This window comes from Coregonus clupeaformis, chromosome 8 (genome assembly GCF_020615455.1).
Source record: "Coregonus clupeaformis isolate EN_2021a chromosome 8, ASM2061545v1, whole genome shotgun sequence".
Lineage (NCBI taxonomy): Eukaryota > Metazoa > Chordata > Actinopteri > Salmoniformes > Salmonidae > Coregonus > Coregonus clupeaformis.
The window spans coordinates 49,399,672-49,417,367 of NC_059199.1; the positions used below are offsets into that span (position 1 = coordinate 49,399,672).

The 17,696-nt window shown below is 45.4% G+C and overlaps 1 protein-coding gene across 7 annotated transcripts in view; it reads right to left on the bottom strand.

Moving 5' to 3' along the window:
- LOC121571881 (triple functional domain protein) overlaps positions 1 to 17,696 on the bottom strand; it is a 108,517-nt gene that overhangs the window by 34,145 nt on the left and 56,676 nt on the right. For 3 of the 7 annotated variants that reach the window (XM_041883653.2, XM_041883655.2, XM_041883659.2), the window contains 21 exons: positions 17,457 to 17,526; positions 17,180 to 17,269; positions 16,994 to 17,086; positions 16,556 to 16,667; positions 16,255 to 16,445; positions 15,793 to 15,894; positions 14,746 to 14,775; positions 14,299 to 14,450; positions 13,516 to 13,615; positions 13,035 to 13,278; positions 12,691 to 12,801; positions 10,950 to 11,143; positions 10,549 to 10,719; positions 5,237 to 5,332; positions 4,983 to 5,131; positions 4,619 to 4,685; positions 4,354 to 4,457; positions 4,161 to 4,230; positions 517 to 699; positions 197 to 247; positions 15 to 92 (listed from right to left, as the gene is read on the bottom strand). In XM_041883653.2, coding sequence (XP_041739587.1) covers positions 15 to 92; positions 197 to 247; positions 517 to 699; positions 4,161 to 4,230; positions 4,354 to 4,457; positions 4,619 to 4,685; positions 4,983 to 5,131; positions 5,237 to 5,332; positions 10,549 to 10,719; positions 10,950 to 11,143; positions 12,691 to 12,801; positions 13,035 to 13,278; positions 13,516 to 13,615; positions 14,299 to 14,450; positions 14,746 to 14,775; positions 15,793 to 15,894; positions 16,255 to 16,445; positions 16,556 to 16,667; positions 16,994 to 17,086; positions 17,180 to 17,269; positions 17,457 to 17,526 — 2,458 coding nt within the window. The remainder of the gene's footprint in view (positions 1 to 14; positions 93 to 196; positions 248 to 516; positions 700 to 4,160; positions 4,231 to 4,353; positions 4,458 to 4,618; positions 4,686 to 4,982; positions 5,132 to 5,236; positions 5,333 to 10,548; positions 10,720 to 10,949; positions 11,144 to 12,690; positions 12,802 to 13,034; positions 13,279 to 13,515; positions 13,616 to 14,298; positions 14,451 to 14,745; positions 14,776 to 15,792; positions 15,895 to 16,254; positions 16,446 to 16,555; positions 16,668 to 16,993; positions 17,087 to 17,179; positions 17,270 to 17,456; positions 17,527 to 17,696) is intronic. The other 4 variants (XM_041883657.2, XM_041883658.2, XM_041883654.2 and 1 more) reach the window with 3 other exon arrangements.

The window sequence follows — 17,696 nt, forward strand, 5'->3', positions numbered from 1 at the left end:
CAGGGTTGTCTTACGTCAAATCCTTGGAGCCGCCCCACGTTCATCATATCGTTGCATCTCTTTGGTACGATGCACATGATCTCAACTCCTTTCTGAAGGGGACACACACACATCGAATGGGTTAAAAAAAAAACAGTTAAGGAAATACAATAGTCTAAAAATATTTGTTTTTTATGGAAAGTCCTCTCCTCCTCACCTCCAACTCCACTGAATCCAACCCTGCCTTTTTAGAGAATTTGAGGAAGTCCTACAAACAAAACGAGGCAAAGTTAATTAGATATTACAAAATGGTGACTTGTGTGAAAGAAAATGATTACCAAATAATAAGACAAAATGTCAGAGTAAGGTAACAAACTGATTTGATACTGGCCCCCTGGTACAGCAAAGAAAATGTAAGTGATTTGCACCCCCTGCTGGACAACTAAGAACATGATTTGTACAGTGATTATTTATCTCCTACACAGGATCACAAGACAATGATGAGAACACAGAGACCCACCCACACCCCCACCCTACCTTGAGCAGTAGTTGGTACTTCATGATTCTCTGGACGGGTTTGATGAGGAGGTCAGTGATCTGGAGACGGTGACCTAGACGTTGTTTCAGGTCCTCAAAGTAGGTGTCGATGTACTCTGATACGATGAGCTCTGACTTAGGCTTGTTCTGACAGTACACTATGTACATGTGGAGCCTCCGCTCCTGGAGACAGAACACACACACCAAGGGTTAGGGTACAGTAGATATACAGTTCATTCGGAAAGTATTCATACCCCTTGATTTTTTCCATATTTTGATACGTTACAGCCTTATTCTAAAATGGTTTAAATCATTTTTTTCCCCTCAATCTACACAAAATACCCCTAAATGACAAAGCAAAAACAGTTTTTTTAGACATTTTCTTTGCAGATTTATAATTAAAAAAAAACAGAACTATGACATTTACATAAGTATTTAGACCCTTTACTTTGTTGAAGCACCTTTGGCAGCAATTACAGCCTCGAGTCTTCTTGGGTATGACGCTACAAGCTTGGCACACCTGTATTTGGGGAGTTTCTCCCATTCTTCTCTGCAGATCCTCTCAAGCTTTGTCAGGTTGGATGGGGAGCGTCGCTGCGCAGCTATTTTCAGGTCTCTCAAGAAATGTTCGATCAGGTTCAAGTCCGGGCTCTGGCTGGGCCGCTCAAGGACATTCGGAGACTTGTCCCAAAGCCACTCCTGCGTTGTCTTGGCTGTGGGCTTAGGGTCATTGTCCTGTTGGAAGGTGAACCTCCGCCTCAGTCTGAGGTCCTGAGCGCTCTGGAGCAGGTTGTCATCAAGGATCTCTGTACTTTGCTCCGTTCATCTTTCCCTCGATCCAGAATAGTCTCCCAGTCTCTGCCTCTAAAAAACACGATGCTGCCACTGCCATGCTTCACAATAAAGATGGTGCCATATTTCCTCCAGACATGAAGCTTGGCATTCACAGGCCCTGCGGCAGGATTAACTCGGCAAGGGGGCATCAGAAATGACTAAGGGGGCACAACTATTTTCGCTTGCTGATAACACAGATGGATAATAATCGATAGTACAATTACACACAATGTATTTGCAGCCACGCATGGCTGTCTTGCCGCAAGAATACAGGCTACTGCACCACTTTACAAACATGGACAATTCATAACCAGCTTGAGAAATTGCAAGTTATGACAATGCTACATGCACAATACCCATCAATGCAATGCAAAACAGTTGCTAATTACCGTAATAACACTTCCACACGCCAATAAAATGCATTTCCAATCGCGGAAAGCAAACAATAATGTACAATGCACTACCACGACTTATCGGTACAATGCAGCTACCAAGCTGTCTTCCCACAAGAGTGCCGTACTACGCTGCGTATGATAACAGAAATTAGAATTCCATAGCAACGAGTTGTTTATGGCAACACTATAGCTACATCGTTACTCAACCATTGGTCAAGGTCTGCCCACCCTCATCAATGTAATGCAAAGCACCTCTTCTACCATATAAAACATTAAAAACAATCCGATTATCCTATAAACCAAACATTTCCAATCCAATGACATCACAGAAATCAAGCAGTAGACTTGGCAGCAACGCCAATAAAGAAAATCACGTCTACGCCCATTTCTGACATTTGCCACACATTTCCAAAAGCAAATAACAAAATAATACAAGCCCAGCCAGGCTGCCGTTCTTACCCAAATTCAAAAGAGTTGCAGCCGCCTTGATGCTGTGTTGAACCTCCTCAGCAGTCTTTTGTTCCACTCCCTACGGAATTTGCTTGTAAGATCCCTCTCAAATGCCAGTTGAATCAGCTGCGCTTTCCTCCTGTGCAACATGCTCAGTCTGTGCTCACTGAATACGTTTTTCAATGTTGAAAAATAGTTCTCGCAAGTTGCCATGGATGCTCCAAATGTTAATCCCAGCTTCAATGCCATCATCACAGTAGGCATTGCTGTTAGAGGCCCGGCGTATCTATCCAAAATGCTCTGCGTAGTAAATTTTTCTTCTCCAGATCGGGCGATTTCAATCTGTAGAAACTGCCGTGGGACCGTAAACTTCCACAAAGTCTCCTGAGATTAAGTCCAGCAGTGGTTTCACCTTTTCCACATCCATAAAGGTTTCATTCTCTGGGTGCAAGGCACACAGGGCCTCAACAAGTTGGCTGTTTCGTTCGTTAAATCTCTCTGCCTTCGAACCACGTGCTACAAAATGCCAGTTTTCTCCCACAGTACAGGCGGGTTGGGTATTTCCCTAGACAAACCTGCGCTGGCTACTCATCACCGAGGTCGCCAGGCACTAACGAAGGCGTCGGTGCTTGTAATATCCTGGCGGTGCTGTTGCTAGGTTCGGTCTTGGCAGCTGGAGGCCCCTCCTCGGGTTGGTTACCTCCTATGTCACCAGGCTGCAAGACGGTTGCGCAAGTGCCTTTGCTGCTGGGCTCGGCAGCCTTGGCCTCTGTGGCAGGCTTCTCCCACTCCCCACCGCTTTGATCCGATGCTGCCGTTGTGCCCTGGTGAAGCCACTTTCTAATATCCATCATGCTATCAGCTACCTACCTAACTGTTAACATTAGCTAAATTCCATCCAGCTGCGCGGTTTTCGTAGTACATAACTTTGAAAGTAAACCTAAACGGTCAAATTGACCCTGCCCTTCTACTGTGAAGGCCAATCAAACCAATTGTTTTTTTCAACTGGTAAAATGTGTAAGACGTACATATGATGCGTGCAAGGGAGTTGCATGAATTAAGTATACACAACAAATCGGTTGGGCATGATGGAGAGGGCAGATTGTGGCATTGCCCCCTTTTGCCCCCTTGTGGCACTGGGCCTGGGCATTCAGGCCAAAGAGTTCAATCTTGGTTTCATCAGACCAGAGAATCTTGTTTCTCATGGTCTGAGAGTCTTTAGGTGCCTTTTGGCAAAGTCCAAGAAGGCTGTCATGTGCCTTTTACTGAGGAGTGGCTTCCCTCTGGCCACTCTACCATAAAGGCCTGATTGGTGGAGTGCTGCAGAGATGGTTGTCCTTCTGGAAGGTTCTCCCATCTCCACAGAGGAACTCTGGAGCTCTGTCAGAGTGACCATCGGGTTCTTGGTCACCTCCCTGACCAAAGCCCCTTCTCCCCGATTGCTCAGTTTGGCCGAGCGGCCAGCTCTAGGAAGAGTCTTGGTGGTTCCAAACTTCTTCCATTTAAGAATGATGGAGGCCACTGTGTTCTTGGGGACCTTCAATGCTGCAGACATTTTTTGGTACCCTTCCCCAGATCTGTGCCTCGACGTTATCCCGTCTCGGAGCTCTACGGACAATTCCTTTGACCTCATGGCTTGGTTTTTGCTCTGACATGCTCTGTTAACTGTGGCATCTTATATAGACAGGTGTGTGCCTTTCCAAATCATGTCCAATCAATTGAATTTACCACAGGTGGACTCCAATCAAGTTGTAGAAACATCTCAAGGAAGATCAATGGAAACAGGATGCACCTGAGCTCAATTTTGAGTATCATAGCAAAGGGTCTGAATACGTATGTAAATAAGGTATCTGTGTTTTTATTTGTAATACATTAGCAAAAATTTCTAAAAACCTGTTTTCGCTCTGTCTATACACTGACTTGGGCACTGTATAGACACTCACACAGCAACAGTCAGTCACTCACATGTTTGACGAACAGTGGCCCAAGTCGGTCAGGGTCTTCCAGACACTTCTCTAACTCTCCCATGAAGAAACTGCAGAGAGAAAGAGAGAGAGGGTTAAGCAAGGCATATCCATATGTTGTGTGTGTGTTTGTATGTGTATGTGTGTGTGTGTGCGTAATTGTGTGTGTGTGTGTATGCCCATGTGTGTCGTACTCTCTGTGCCAGTCGTAGATCTGGTGGATGTTTCCAAAGACGATCTTGTCTTTCCCCTTCATATCGTCTGGTACCCCTTCCTCCTTCATCCGCGTCATATAGCCCTGAAACACACACACACACAGTCAGGGTTGCATAATCAAGCCATCACACACACACACACACACACACGCGCACGCACGCACACACACTCGAACATCAACTAACACGAGAGGAAGAGGAAGTGAGGTCAGAGGGAGGGAGGAAGTGATGCGTTTTGTCTCACCCCCACCACCACGCCCAGGTCTCTGACGTAGTCCCTCTCAGTCTCCACCAGTTCCAACAACACAAAACTACACAGAGAAAGAGAGAAAGGGTAAGAAACATGGCTGAAACAAGAGTGTGGCAAATAATAAAGGGAGTTCCAGTGTATGGTGTCCATAGTAGGACAGCTCCAGTCAAATCCTGCTGAGACTGAGATTGTCCTAATATGGACACCGTAACAGTGAGGGAGAAAGAGTCAGTGACAAAAAGAGAGAAACATTGCTAGTGAGCCACACAAGTGGAATCGCTTTAATGTGTTATCCCCTTGGTTGTACTCAGTGCATATTTTTCCCCCCAATAAATCTATCTATCAATCCAGTACGTACTGTCGTCTCTTGAGGAAGCCAGTCTTGCGCTCCTCCATCTCATCGATGGGAGAGGAGGATGAGAGGAGGGAGTTGTCGGAGGGGTTGAAGGAGGGAGAGCTGCTATCCCCCTGTTCTACTGAGAGAGAGCTGGGCCTGTCCTCCAAAGCCTGGAGAGAGATAAGGAGGGAGAAAGAAGGAGGTAGATTGTAAACCAGATGATGCTTCCTTGTGTGTGTGTGTGTGTGTGTGTGTGAGAGAGAGAGTGCCCTCACCATCTTGCTCTTGACCAGTTCCTCGATGGCGCTCACCAGCTCTGCTGCACTGGGTGTCTCAGAACTGGATGGACGGACGGACAGACGAGAGGAGCTCTGAACAGGGATGGAGGGTGGGGGGTTAGGAGAGAAAAGTGTTAGAACATTCCATTCAGCATAGTCTTACTACCTGATTTGGCTAAAGGTTTTATTTACTACCATTCCTGTCATCTATAAAACAATCAAGCAATCTTTAAAACAATTAACTAATTAATTAATACATCAATTAACTGATCCTATCAATTAACCAATAAACCAAATCTGGCAAGAATAACATTATTGGTTCTTCCTAATTTGAACCCTCCCTTGTAGAACGCCCTCTTTTAAGGGAGAACATTTAAAAATGTCATGTAGAGACACACTGCAAACACTGATCCAAGAGACTACCAAAAAAGAGACAATGAAAGAACAGTGTTTTTTTCTGGACAGATCCCAAAATATTCCTGAGGCATACATTGAATGGCGGGTAAAAAGTTGCCAGCCAGCTGTATGTTGGTGATGTCTAAGTCAGATGATAGTTTGTTTACGATGACGTCATCTCGCTTAGTCTACCTTACACAGTGTTTGTGTTGTATTTTGATCCTCTGCGCTCAATGAATTATCCAATGTTGATCATAACAAGAAAGAGGTTCTAATATGAAGTTAAACGGAAGAAGGGTAAATTGAATTTATGATAGCTAAAAGAAAGAAAAAAGAAGGAAAATACACTACATGAAGTATGTGGACACCTGCTCGTCGAACATCTCATTCCAAAATCATGGGCATTAATATGGAGTTGGTCCTCCCTTTGCTGCTATAAAAGCCTCCACTCTTCTGGAAAGGCTTTCCACTAGATGTTGGAACATTGCTGCGGGACTTGCTTCCATTCAGCCACAAGAGCATTAGGGAGGTCGGGCACTGATGTTGGGCGATTAGGCCTGGCTCGCAGTCGGCGTTGCAATTCATCCAAAAGGTTGAGGTCAGGGCTCTGTGTAGGCCAGTCAAGTTCTTCCACACAGATCTTGACAAACCATTTCTGTATGGATCTCGCTTTGTGCATGGGGGCATTGTCATGCTGAAACAGGAAAGGGCCTTCCCCAAACTGTTGCCACAAAGTTGGAAGCACAGAATCATCTAGAATGTCATTGTATGATGTAGCATTAAGATTTCCCTTCACTGGAACTAAGGAGCCTAGCCCGAACCGTAAAAAACAGCCCAAGACCATTATTCTTCCTCCACCAAACGTTAGAGTTGGCATTATGCATTCGGGCAGGTAGCGTTCTCCTAGCATCCGTCAAACACAGATTCATCCGTCGGACTGCCAGATGATGAAGCGTGATTCATCACTCCAGAGAACGCATTTCCACTGCTCCAGAGTCCAATGGCAACGAGCTTTACACCACTCCAGCCGACGCTTGGCATTGCGCATGGTGATCTTAGGCTTGTGTGCGGGTGCTTGGCCATGGAAACCCATTTCATGAAGCTCCCGATGAACAGTTATTGTGCTGATGTTGCTTCCAGAGGCAGTTTGGAACTCGGTAGTGAGTGTTGCAACCGAGGACAGACGATTTTTAAACACTACGCGCTTCACCACTCTCCGGTCACGTTCTGTGAGCTTGTGTGGCCTACCACTTCACGGCTGAGCCGTTGTTGCTCCTAGACATTTCCACTTCAAAATAACAGCACTTACAGTTGACCGCGGCAGCTCTAGGAGGTTTGACGAACTGACTTGTTGGAAAGGTGGCATCCTATGACGGTGCCAGGTTGAAAGTCACTTAGCTCTTCATTAAGGCCATTCTACTGCCAATGTTTGTCTATGGAGATTGCATGGCTGTATGCTCAATTTTATACACCTGTCAGCAACGGGTGTGGCTGAAATAGCCAATACTTTTGTATATAGTGTAGTCTCCAATAAGTTTCATAAGAGGTAAATCCATGGTATTGAAAAACAAGAGAAGATATATATATACAGTGAGGGAAAAAAGTATTTGATCCCCTGCTGATTTTGTACGTTTGCCCACTGACAAAGACATGATCAGTCTATAATTTTAATGGTAGGTTTATTTGAACAGTGAGAGACAGAATAACAACAAACAAATCCGGAAAAACGCATATTTGCATTTTAATGAGGGAAATAAGTATTTGACCCCTCTGCAAAACATGACTTAGTACTTGGTGGCAAAACCCTTGTTGGCAATCACAGAGGTCAGACGTTTCTTGTAGTTGGCTACCAGGTTTGCACACATCTCAGGAGGGATTTTGTCCCACTCCTCTTTGCAGATCTTCTCCAAGTCATTAAGGTTTCGAGCCTGACGTTTGGCAACTCGAACCTTCAGCTCCCTCCACAGATTTTCTATGGGATTAAGGTCTGGATACTGGCTAGGCCACTCCAGGACCTTAATGTGCTTCTTCTTGAGCCATTCCTTTGTTGCCTTGGCTGTGTGTTTTGGGTCATTGTCATGCTGGAATACCCATCCACGACCCATTTTCAATGCCCTGGCTGAGGGAAGGAGGTTCTCACCCAAGATTTGACGGTACATGGCGCCGTCCATCGTCCCTTTGATGCGGGGAAGTTGTCCTGTCCCCTTAGCAGAAAAACACCCCCAAAGCATAATGTTTCCACCTCCATGTTTGACGGTGGGGATGGTGTTCTTGGGGTCATAGGCAGCATTCCTCCTCCTCCAAACACGGCGAGTTGAGTTGACTTTCACCCAGTTCTCCTCTGAATCATTCAGATGTTAATTGGCAAACTTCAGACGGCCCTGTATATGTGCTTTCTTGAGCAGGGGGACCTTGCGGGCGCTGCAGGATTTCAGTCCTTCACGGCGTAGTGTGTTACCAATTGTTTTCTTGGTGACTATGGTCCCAGCTGCCTTGAGATCATTGACAAGATCCTCCCGTGTAGTTCTGGGCTGATTCCTCCATTATGTGAATAATCGCACCAACTGTTGTCACCTTCTCACCAAGTTGCTTGGCGATGGTCTTGTAGCCCATTCCAGCCTTGTGTAGGTCTACAATCTTGTCCCTGACATCCTTGGAGAGCTCTTTGGTCTTGGCCATGGTGGAGAGTTTGGAATCTGATTGATTGATTGCTTCTGTGGACAGGTGTGTTTTATACAGTTAACAAGCTGAGATTAGGAGCACTCCCTTTAAGAGTGTGCTCCTAATCTCAGCTCGTTACCTGTATAAAAGACACCTGGGAGCCAGACATTTTTCTGATTGAGAGGGGGTCAAATACTTATTTCCCTCATTAAAATGCTAATCAATTTATAACATTTTTGACATGCGTTTTTCTGGATTTTTTTGTTGTTATTCTGTCTCTCAATGTTCAAATAAACCTACCATTAAAATGATAGACTGATCATTTGTTTGTCAGTGGGCAAACGTACAAAATCAGCAGGGGATCAAATCCTTTTTTCCCTCATAGAGAGTGTATGAGACATCTATATAATAAAGGAACTTTTAAAAGTGGATGATGAAATATGAACTGTATAATAAAGGACGGCATTCAGAAAAGAAAAGAGAATGTATATAATGACTGTATAAGACATTGAAAAGGTAAGGAGGTACAGTAAAGTGTATGAGAGTCTCTCACCCTTGCTGTGCTGTCTCCAGACTGTGCTGTGCCCCACTAAGGGTCAGTGTGTGGTGGGGTGGGGTGTACCCTCTGGCCACGCCAGGGCTTACAGTAGGTGCCAATTAATAACATGGTGCAATGGGGTTAACGCACAAAGGGGAGGGGTGAGGACGGGTGAGAGGGGTGAGGGAGGAGGAGGGAGGGGGTTCTGAATCATAGTCATTTTAGCACATGACTTTGTTCATTTGTACAAGTGTTCCTGACGCAAGATGTTGCTCTTAGGCACAGATCTAGGATCAGCTTGCCCCAAATTCGATCCTGAAGCGAATAGTGTGAGAGAACGCAAAGCTGACCTTAGATCAGCGTCTAGAGACTTCGACCTGCTCTGTTCTGCATGTGCCTCTGAGTTATTCTGAGAGTGCTATCACACAGCAAACGGACGAGTAACCAGGCAACGAGGCGAAAAATGCTTAAAATGCATAATCAAAACTTAGACTTGTTTGGTGAAAGCCGTATATTGAAGGAACCGGGCTGGTGATGAAAAATGGAAAATAATCAAAACTAAGAAGAAAGATGAAGAGGGGGAGTAATTCTATAGTTGGATAAAGCACCGCAGATACTAAGAGGAGAGAGAGAGCAAGTTTGGGTGTTGAAGAGAGACTGAGAGACCGAGAGAGCAAGAGAGCGTAAGGCAGGCAGACTAAAAGAGCTCTTTTAGAGACGTTTGGAAGTGTCCTTTGCCTCAGAGAGAAACATACTAGAAGAACTAGAAGACAGGAACAGACGTCAACATTCTACATCCGTTGTCATTCAACTAACTTTCATAAGAAGAACCGAAAGAAAAACAGTAACTAAGTCTATAGTACAGTTACCGAGAGGGGAAAAAGAGAGAGAGAACTGAACTACTGAGGGAAGAGAAAAGGAGGGAGAGAGATGGAAGGATTGATTCAGGAGATGGAGAGGTATGGAAACTGAGACAAAGCAAAGACAGGACATAAATCAAGGTAATGCTACAGCATGGTAAACAGTAAACAGACAGCAAACCAACGATACAGTCAGAAACAAAACAAACAAAAAGAGAAAGAAATTAGTGTCAGAGAAAAACGCTGCTGCGCCAAGAAAAGGTGACCCCAGGACGGGAACAGTAACTGATGCATTTCATTGGATTTCTATTTGAATAGCAGCTTCAATGTTTCATAATGAATTGAAATCTAGGCTTGTATTCCCAAAGTGTCTCAGACTAGGAGTGCTGATATAGGATCAGATTTGCCTTTCATCATGATGAATAAGAGGGGGGACCTGATCGTAAATCAGCACTCGTACTACTCTAAGATGCTTTGTGAATACAGGCCCTGCTCAGCAGGAAGTGAGAAGAAAATTGACTAAAATTGATGTAATGTTTGTCTGTAGAATATAATAACAAAATAATCAAACTCATGACTAAATCATAAGAGAGAGAAACTGTAACAGAAAGGATGAGTTTGCTGTGTGGGGGATCTTAGATTTGGGGTAGTTTAGGATTGTTTGTTTAGTGTTACACTTCCTGGTTACAGGCCTATCTGTTATGTTAGATGTGTGTACCAGTTAGCCTAGACTTTCTACACTTTACCCCCTCCCCAATCTTTCCTCTCTCGTACCTTATCCCCACCCGTACACCCCTTCACCTTATCCTCAGGCTGACTGTACCCCTTTTCTCTTCCTTCCCGCTCCCCCTTACCTTGTCGTCCTGTGTGTCAGGCTGCAGTAGGCTGTGCTGCTGGATGGCCATGGGGGGCGGTAGGGGTACAGAGTCAGCACCCTCCTCGCCCTCCTCCTCGCCACAGCTCTGCATCCCAGAGGACGAGGACTTGGACAGGGTCCCACTCGAGAGCCCCTCGTTACGCACCCTCTGCAGAAGAGAGAGAGAGAGAGGAGAGATTAGAGAGAGAGGGAGGGAGGGAGGGAGAGAAAGGTAGAGAGAGACAAAGAGAGAGAGAGAGAGAGAGAGAGAGAGAGAGAGAGAGAGAGAGAGAGAGAGAGAGAGAGAGAGAGAGAGAGAGAGAGAGAGAGACTCAGAGAATCCTGCTGGTGAATAGGCGTGTGTGTGGCCATGTCTGTCTGTCGCCACCGTCCCCTCACCTCCTCCACAGTCTCATCCTGGGGTGTAGCGGCGCTGTCATCAGAGTCTTTCTGGGCGCTGCCCGTCATCTCACCACTCTTCCTCACCTCGCGGTTCTTCTTCTGTTTGTGTGCCAGCTTTTTCACGTGCCCGTCTGCCTTGCCACTGCTCAGACGACGCACTGGGCTGGTCAGCCACTTACGCAGGGTGTTACCTGGGACAAGGGGATGGAGAATGTTACCACGTACATGTAGACACAAACACACACACACACCTTCTCCTTTTCAACCACTTTGAATTTAGAATTGTTTGCTCAATCCCTTTGCAAAAAGGGAGTGGCTCCTAATCCGTGACCGGATCCTTTATTTCTGAGGCTCCATATCGGTGAGTGCGCAAATTCTCGCAGTATCTCCCAGGAATTTGGGACTTCACTCATTTTCTCATGCCGACACTGGATTAGTTACATACCTGTAGTTAAATCAGAGTTTCATGCCAAAAAGATTATATTCGCAATATTCAATAGCCACTTCAATGTCTTAACATGGTTTTGTCATGAGTTCTGTAACATTTGCTTGATTTTGCGGACCCACGACTATAGTGTATCGGCATTAGTTAGCTAGCTAACGTTAGCATGCTAGCAATGCTAGCAATGCTAGTCAGCGTAGGCTACAACCTAGCTAGCCAGCCTAGCAAACTGTAGTCCAATTGAAACAGATTTAACCCTACTAGCTAACAGCTAGCTACATGACCAGTGGTGAAAGAGAGGTCCCTATGAGATTCAAGGCTTTAATACAGTACGTGCAGTGGTGTAAAGAAATTAAGTAAAAATACTACTAGAGCCTATGTGTCCTGATCCCCTCTGACCAGGGGAAAAGAAGCGGTAACGTCATGTATTTATAGCCTAAAATAGGCATATTTATTTGGTTTACATTTCTTTTGGATTGCCATTTCTCATTTGCACTGAACAAAAATATGAAACATGTAAAGTGTTGGTCCCATGTTTCATGAGCTGAAATAAAATATCTCTGAAATGTTCCAAATGCACAAAAAGCTTATTTCTCTCAAATTTCGTGCACAAATTTGTTAACATCCCTGTTAGTGACCTTTTCTTATTTGCCAAGATAATCCTGATGGGTGTGGCATATCAAGAACCTGATTTAAACAGCATGATCATTACAAAGGTGCAACTTGTGCTGGGGACAATAAAAGGCCACTCTAAAATGTGCAGTCTTTCATTATTATTATTATTTTTTAAATTGTCACACAACACAATGCTACAGATGTCTCAAGTTTTGAGGGAGTGTGCAATTCGCATGCTGACTGCAGTAACGCCCACCAGAGCTATTGCCAGAGAATTGAATGTTCATTTCTCTACCATAAGCCGCCTCTAACGTCGTTTTAGGGAATTTGGCAGTACGTCCAACCAGCCTCAAAATTGCTTGGCATCAGACCGCAAGGCACTACAGAGGGTAGTGCGTACGGCCAAGTACATCACTGGGGCCGAGCTCCCTGCCATCCAGAACATAGCTATGTATCTAATCCGGTTTCGGCATTAAAAAAAAAGACTGAAGTCCCAAATTCCTGCGAGATACTGAGAGAATTTGCCCACTCACGGATACGGAACCTCAGAAATGAAAGATCCGGTCACAGATTAGGAGCCACTCCCTTGCAAACATTGGTGAGATGTGTGTGTGTGTGTGTGTGTGTGTGTGTGTGTGTGTGTGTGTGTGTGTGTGTGTGTGTGTGTGTGTGTGTGTTTACCTGGTCGTTTGGGCCCTGGCGAGGTGTGTGAGCCCATGCCGTGATGCCCAGGCTGTAGGGTGGCAGAGGAGCCTGGCATGATGGAGTCATTACTACACACTGATAGAGTGTCTGTAGGGGTAGAGGGAGGAGGGGGAGAGAGGGAGGAGGACGGCGAGAGTGGGAGAGAGAGAGGGAGGAGGGGGAGTAAGGGAGGAGGGGGAGAGAGGGAGAGGTTATCAAAGACAGAAGAGGACTTTGAACACACACTTCTTCCCCCACCCATAATACATAGAATAATCCATAATAAAGAGCTTTTCTGAAACTCAATGACACTACCTCCTACCACACACCTCCTAACCCACCTTTATGGTTGAATATCCCCTCCATCTCCATGGAGGAGCGTGAGTGGGCGATGCAGAGCATGGTGCAGGGTACCAGTCCCTCGTGGGCAGGGGAGCGGTCCGTGGTCCGCACCAGACACCAGTCAGGCTTGTCATGGCACCTCTCCAGGACCTCCACAGTCTGGCCCCTCCGGACGGTCAGCTCGTTGCTGTTACCAGCCATGAAGTCATGGATCACCACAGTCAGCTCACAGCCACCGGACAGCTGGAGGAGCGGAGAGAGAGATGGTCAGGAGCAATGTAGAATCATAGGAGGAGGTGGACGGATCATTATTACATTATTCCCCTGCGAGGTAAAAGCAGGCGTCAAAGTCCTCAGGTCCTTTTCAACTGAAGCTTTCTCTTCATGATCACATTTTAGAAATACTGTGTGCTGTTCTCACCTGTCTATGTTCTGTGATGTTCGTAACGCTAGAGAGATGACCAGTGTGTGTGTGCCCACCTTGTCACTGTCCAGTGTGTTTTGTGAGGTGCGTGAGGCGATAGAGATGGTGTCTGGTTGGCTGCTGCCGTCACCCTGGCTGTCCAAGTCCTCTCCATCCCTGATAGAGACAAATACACAGGCAGAGGTGAGTGTGTAAGTGTGTGTTTGGGGAGGTGGTTGTGCGTGTGAATGCGTGCATGTGAGTCTACATGCATATGAGTGTATCCTGAGAGTACAAAACATTAAGAACACCTTCCTAATATTGAGTTGCACCCTGCCTTTTGCCCTCAGAACAGACTCAATTCGTCGGGGCATGGACTCCACAAGGTGTCGAAAGCATTCCACAGGGATGCTGGCCCATGTTCACTCCAATGCTTCCCACAGTTGTGTCAAGTTGGCTGGATGTCCTTTCGGTGTTGGACCATTCTTGATACACACAGGAAACTGTTTAGTGTGAAAAACTTAGCAGCGTTGCAGTTCTTCACACACTCAAACTGGTGTGCCTGCACCTACTACCATACCCCGTTTAAAGGCACTTAAACCTTTAGTATTGCCCATTCACCCTCTGAATGGCACACATACACAATCCATGACTCAATTGTCTTAAGGCTTAAAAATCCTTCTTTAACCTGTCTCCTCCCTTTCATCTACACTGATTGAAGTGGATTGAACAGGTGACATCAATAAGGGATCATAGCTTTCACCTGTTCAGTCTGTCATGGAAAGAGTTTTGTTTTGTACACTCAGTGTATGTTTGTCTCTGTGTGTAGGTGTGTATAGTATACTTATGCACTTGTGTACCTGTACCTGCGGTGTCCCTTGTGGTGCTTGGCGGTGGCAGACTTAGGGATGTGTATGGGTTCCTTCAGAGCTCCTCTCAGGTGGATGGTTCGTTCCTGAATCACCTCCCTGATGTGTTTGATCCAATCCTGCTTGTTCTCAATGCTCGACGCCTGCCATTGGCCCAGGGAGGAGGGGTCAAAGGTCATAAGTTAATTCACCCAATCACCTCGCTCTCTGAACTCATATTTTAGTCTAAACAGTTTAATAGACCCCACTGGAGAAGAAACGGTTATATTCCAATATCCACACGGCTTCATTCTAAGTAGTAAGCTAGTGTGGACATTGAAACAGAGAATAAGGAGAGTAGGAGAGGAAAGGTGACAAAGACAGGAGGCCACAGTAGAGTATTGAGATGCAGCCGAGGGCTATATTAGGTGTTAGGCTAGTTAGTACAGTTTTACTCACCATCGATCCATGTTTGCATCCCTGACTTGGCTTTGGTTCAAATATAAAATAGAGAATTTCACTGGTTTGTGTTTAGTTAATTTATATTACATTTTCAATGACGACAGACTGGTTCGAGATGACTGACGGACAACAGTTAGAGCATTTTGGTGGTGGCTAGTTAGTTAATTAGTTAGGTGGTTAACAGTTATATTGATGGACAGAATAGGAACAGAGTCATTATATTATGTCAGAGACAACAGGTTAGGAGTAGGGCAACATGCTTTTCCAACCACTGACACAAACAAGAAGCATCAGTACTAAAACTAGCTTTGGAGGTGGGTATTAAAAAAATATAAGATGTTTAGTTTGGTAAGGAGAGAGAAAAATAGAGAGAGAGGAAGAAAGGAAGATAAGAGAGAGAGAGACAGAGAGAGGGAAGATGAGAGAAAGAGGGTCAACACGTGAGGTGTCAAATCCTAAAACAAGAAGAGATCCATTTTTCTAGAAGAGAAAAATGTATATGCCTCTACTCCATACAGAGGATGTAAAAAGTAGCTAGAGGGTGTGGGAGTTGGAGGAATTGTGGGAGTTTAGGGGTTAAAGTTCATGTCAGTGGTGTTGGCGTAAGCATGTTAGCCCACGGTTGGTTAGCGAACGAACGTTTAATATTCAGAGATACAAACATAAACAAAACAGCCCCAGGTAACAGATGTACTGTACTAGACTAGGCTGTATGATAGAACAGTCATTAGACACAACACAGAGCGATAGAGAGACCCAGGTAACAGATGTATAGAGAGAGAGAGAGAGAGAGAGAGAGAGAGAGAGAGAGAGAGAGAGAGAGAGAGAGAGAGAGAGAAATACAGAGGAACAAGAAACAGAGAAGCCCATACGAAGGCTCATACGAAGCTTCACATCCATCAGGCAGCACAATAGTCATGCAATCAAACAGGGGAGAGGAGAAGAGAAGTAAAAAGGGATTGGAAGTAGAAGAAAGGAGGAGAGGGGGAAGAGTAACAAGGCAGAGAGGAGAGAGGGATGGAAGGTATTCCCCTCTGTTTTTACCTTGAGTACAATCTTGTTGTCGGAGGTTGGGGTGCGTCCCACCCACAGAGCAAACTTACAGGGGTCTCCCTCAACGTGCTCTGTTACCCCCAACTCTGACGTCTGGAGAGAGGGAGAGAAATCCCTGACATTTTATAGGAATTCCTTTGGCAATATGTAATACGTATATGTGTATTTCGAGCCAATAACACACTATAAACAGACGGAGCGATAAAGACAAATAAAGATATATAGAGACAAAAAGAGAGACACAGAGACAGAGACAGAGAGACCGAGAGACAGAGACAGAGACAGAGACAGAGACAGAGAGAGAGAGAGAGAGAGAGAGAAAATGAAAAAGAGAGAGAGAGAGAAAATGAAAAAGAGAGAGAGAGAGAGAGAGAGAGAGAAAATGAAAAAAAGAGAGAGCGAGAGAGAGAGAGAGAGAGAAAACGAAAAAGAGAGAGAGAATGTTTTACTCACGTAGAGTTTGCTCTTGTACATGTACTTGCTCCGTCCGTTGGAGTCCTTGACCTCCTTGCTGAAGATGAGGGACATCTCGAAGAGGAAGAGGTGCCGCTCGCGACCCTTACGGATCAGAGTCTTAGGATCCCACACCTGGAATGATTCCTGCAGGATCAGCTCTCCCTGAGATTCAATGTTCTCATCGAAACCTACAGGAGAGGGAGCGAGAGATGGAGGGAGAGATGGAGAAAGGGATAGAGAGTTACTTCACCATACATATGTTCATGAGCATCGCTGGTTAGATGTGTGTGTGTCCTACCCTCCAGCATTGAGAGGTGCATGGCGTCGTTGGCTCTCTTGGGGACACTGAGCATGACCTCCAGTCCATCCTTGATCTCTCCTTTCCCCTCCTCACAGCACGTCAGCAGCTCCTACACATCAGAGAGGTACCATCAACAAAAACCCTTTGAAAGCAAATACGTATTATTGTGAAAGACAATCAGCCCATTTGTGGGTGCTCAATTACCCATAACCTGGGATGTAGTGGAGAAAAAAAAGATGGGCTGAACGGCAGACAAGATTATGGACGTCAAGTAACATAATCGCTAATGATAACTAGTGTGATGGGTGCATAAATGCTACTCACCAAATAAAAAGGTATGTCCCTACATTCCTGCTCATCACAATGTAAACATAAGGGTACAAACATTTGTTGTGGTTGTGTATGTGGTTTATAGCAGTGGGTTGCTATGGTTACCTTGAGCAGAAGCTGGTACTTGGTGATTCGCTGAACAGGCTTGATCAGGTAGGAGGAGATGGAGTTGGCCAATCGGTGCCGCTGCTGGATCTCCTGTACACGCCCACACAGAGAAACACAGTGATGTGATTGGACGCAAAGAGCTGTCCGTCACAGTGAGGGCCAATGGGAGAGCAGGGTACTCACGTCAAAGTAGGGTCCGGCGTGCTCTAGGATAAGCTGGGTGGAGTCTGGTTTGTTCTTACAGTAGTTCACGTACATCTGGAACTTATCAGCCTGGACACACAGAAATACAACTAAGAGTTTAAACAAATATACTCCAAAGCCATACGTTTCCTTTTTGACCTATCACAATTTAGAAATAGAGATAAATCTGTCCTGAGAAATTATTACTTGGAGTACATCCTCTCTCTATTTCATAGAAACCTACATTTGGCTATTTTAGGGACTCACACACACTCACCCATGTGACAAAGCAGTGGCCCACGTCTTCTGGTAGCTGTTCATACTTCTCCAGCTCTTTGAGGAAGATACTGTTGATGGAGGAGAGGGAAGAAGAGAGAGAGAGAGAGAGAGAGAGAGAGTGAGCAGGTGGGCAGACACCATAAAACTGTATAGTGTTTCGGCATTAGAAATTAACCACGAGTTTCAACTGTTTGACTACCAGCTGCAATGGTTTGCTGTCTGCCTGTCAGTATGTAAA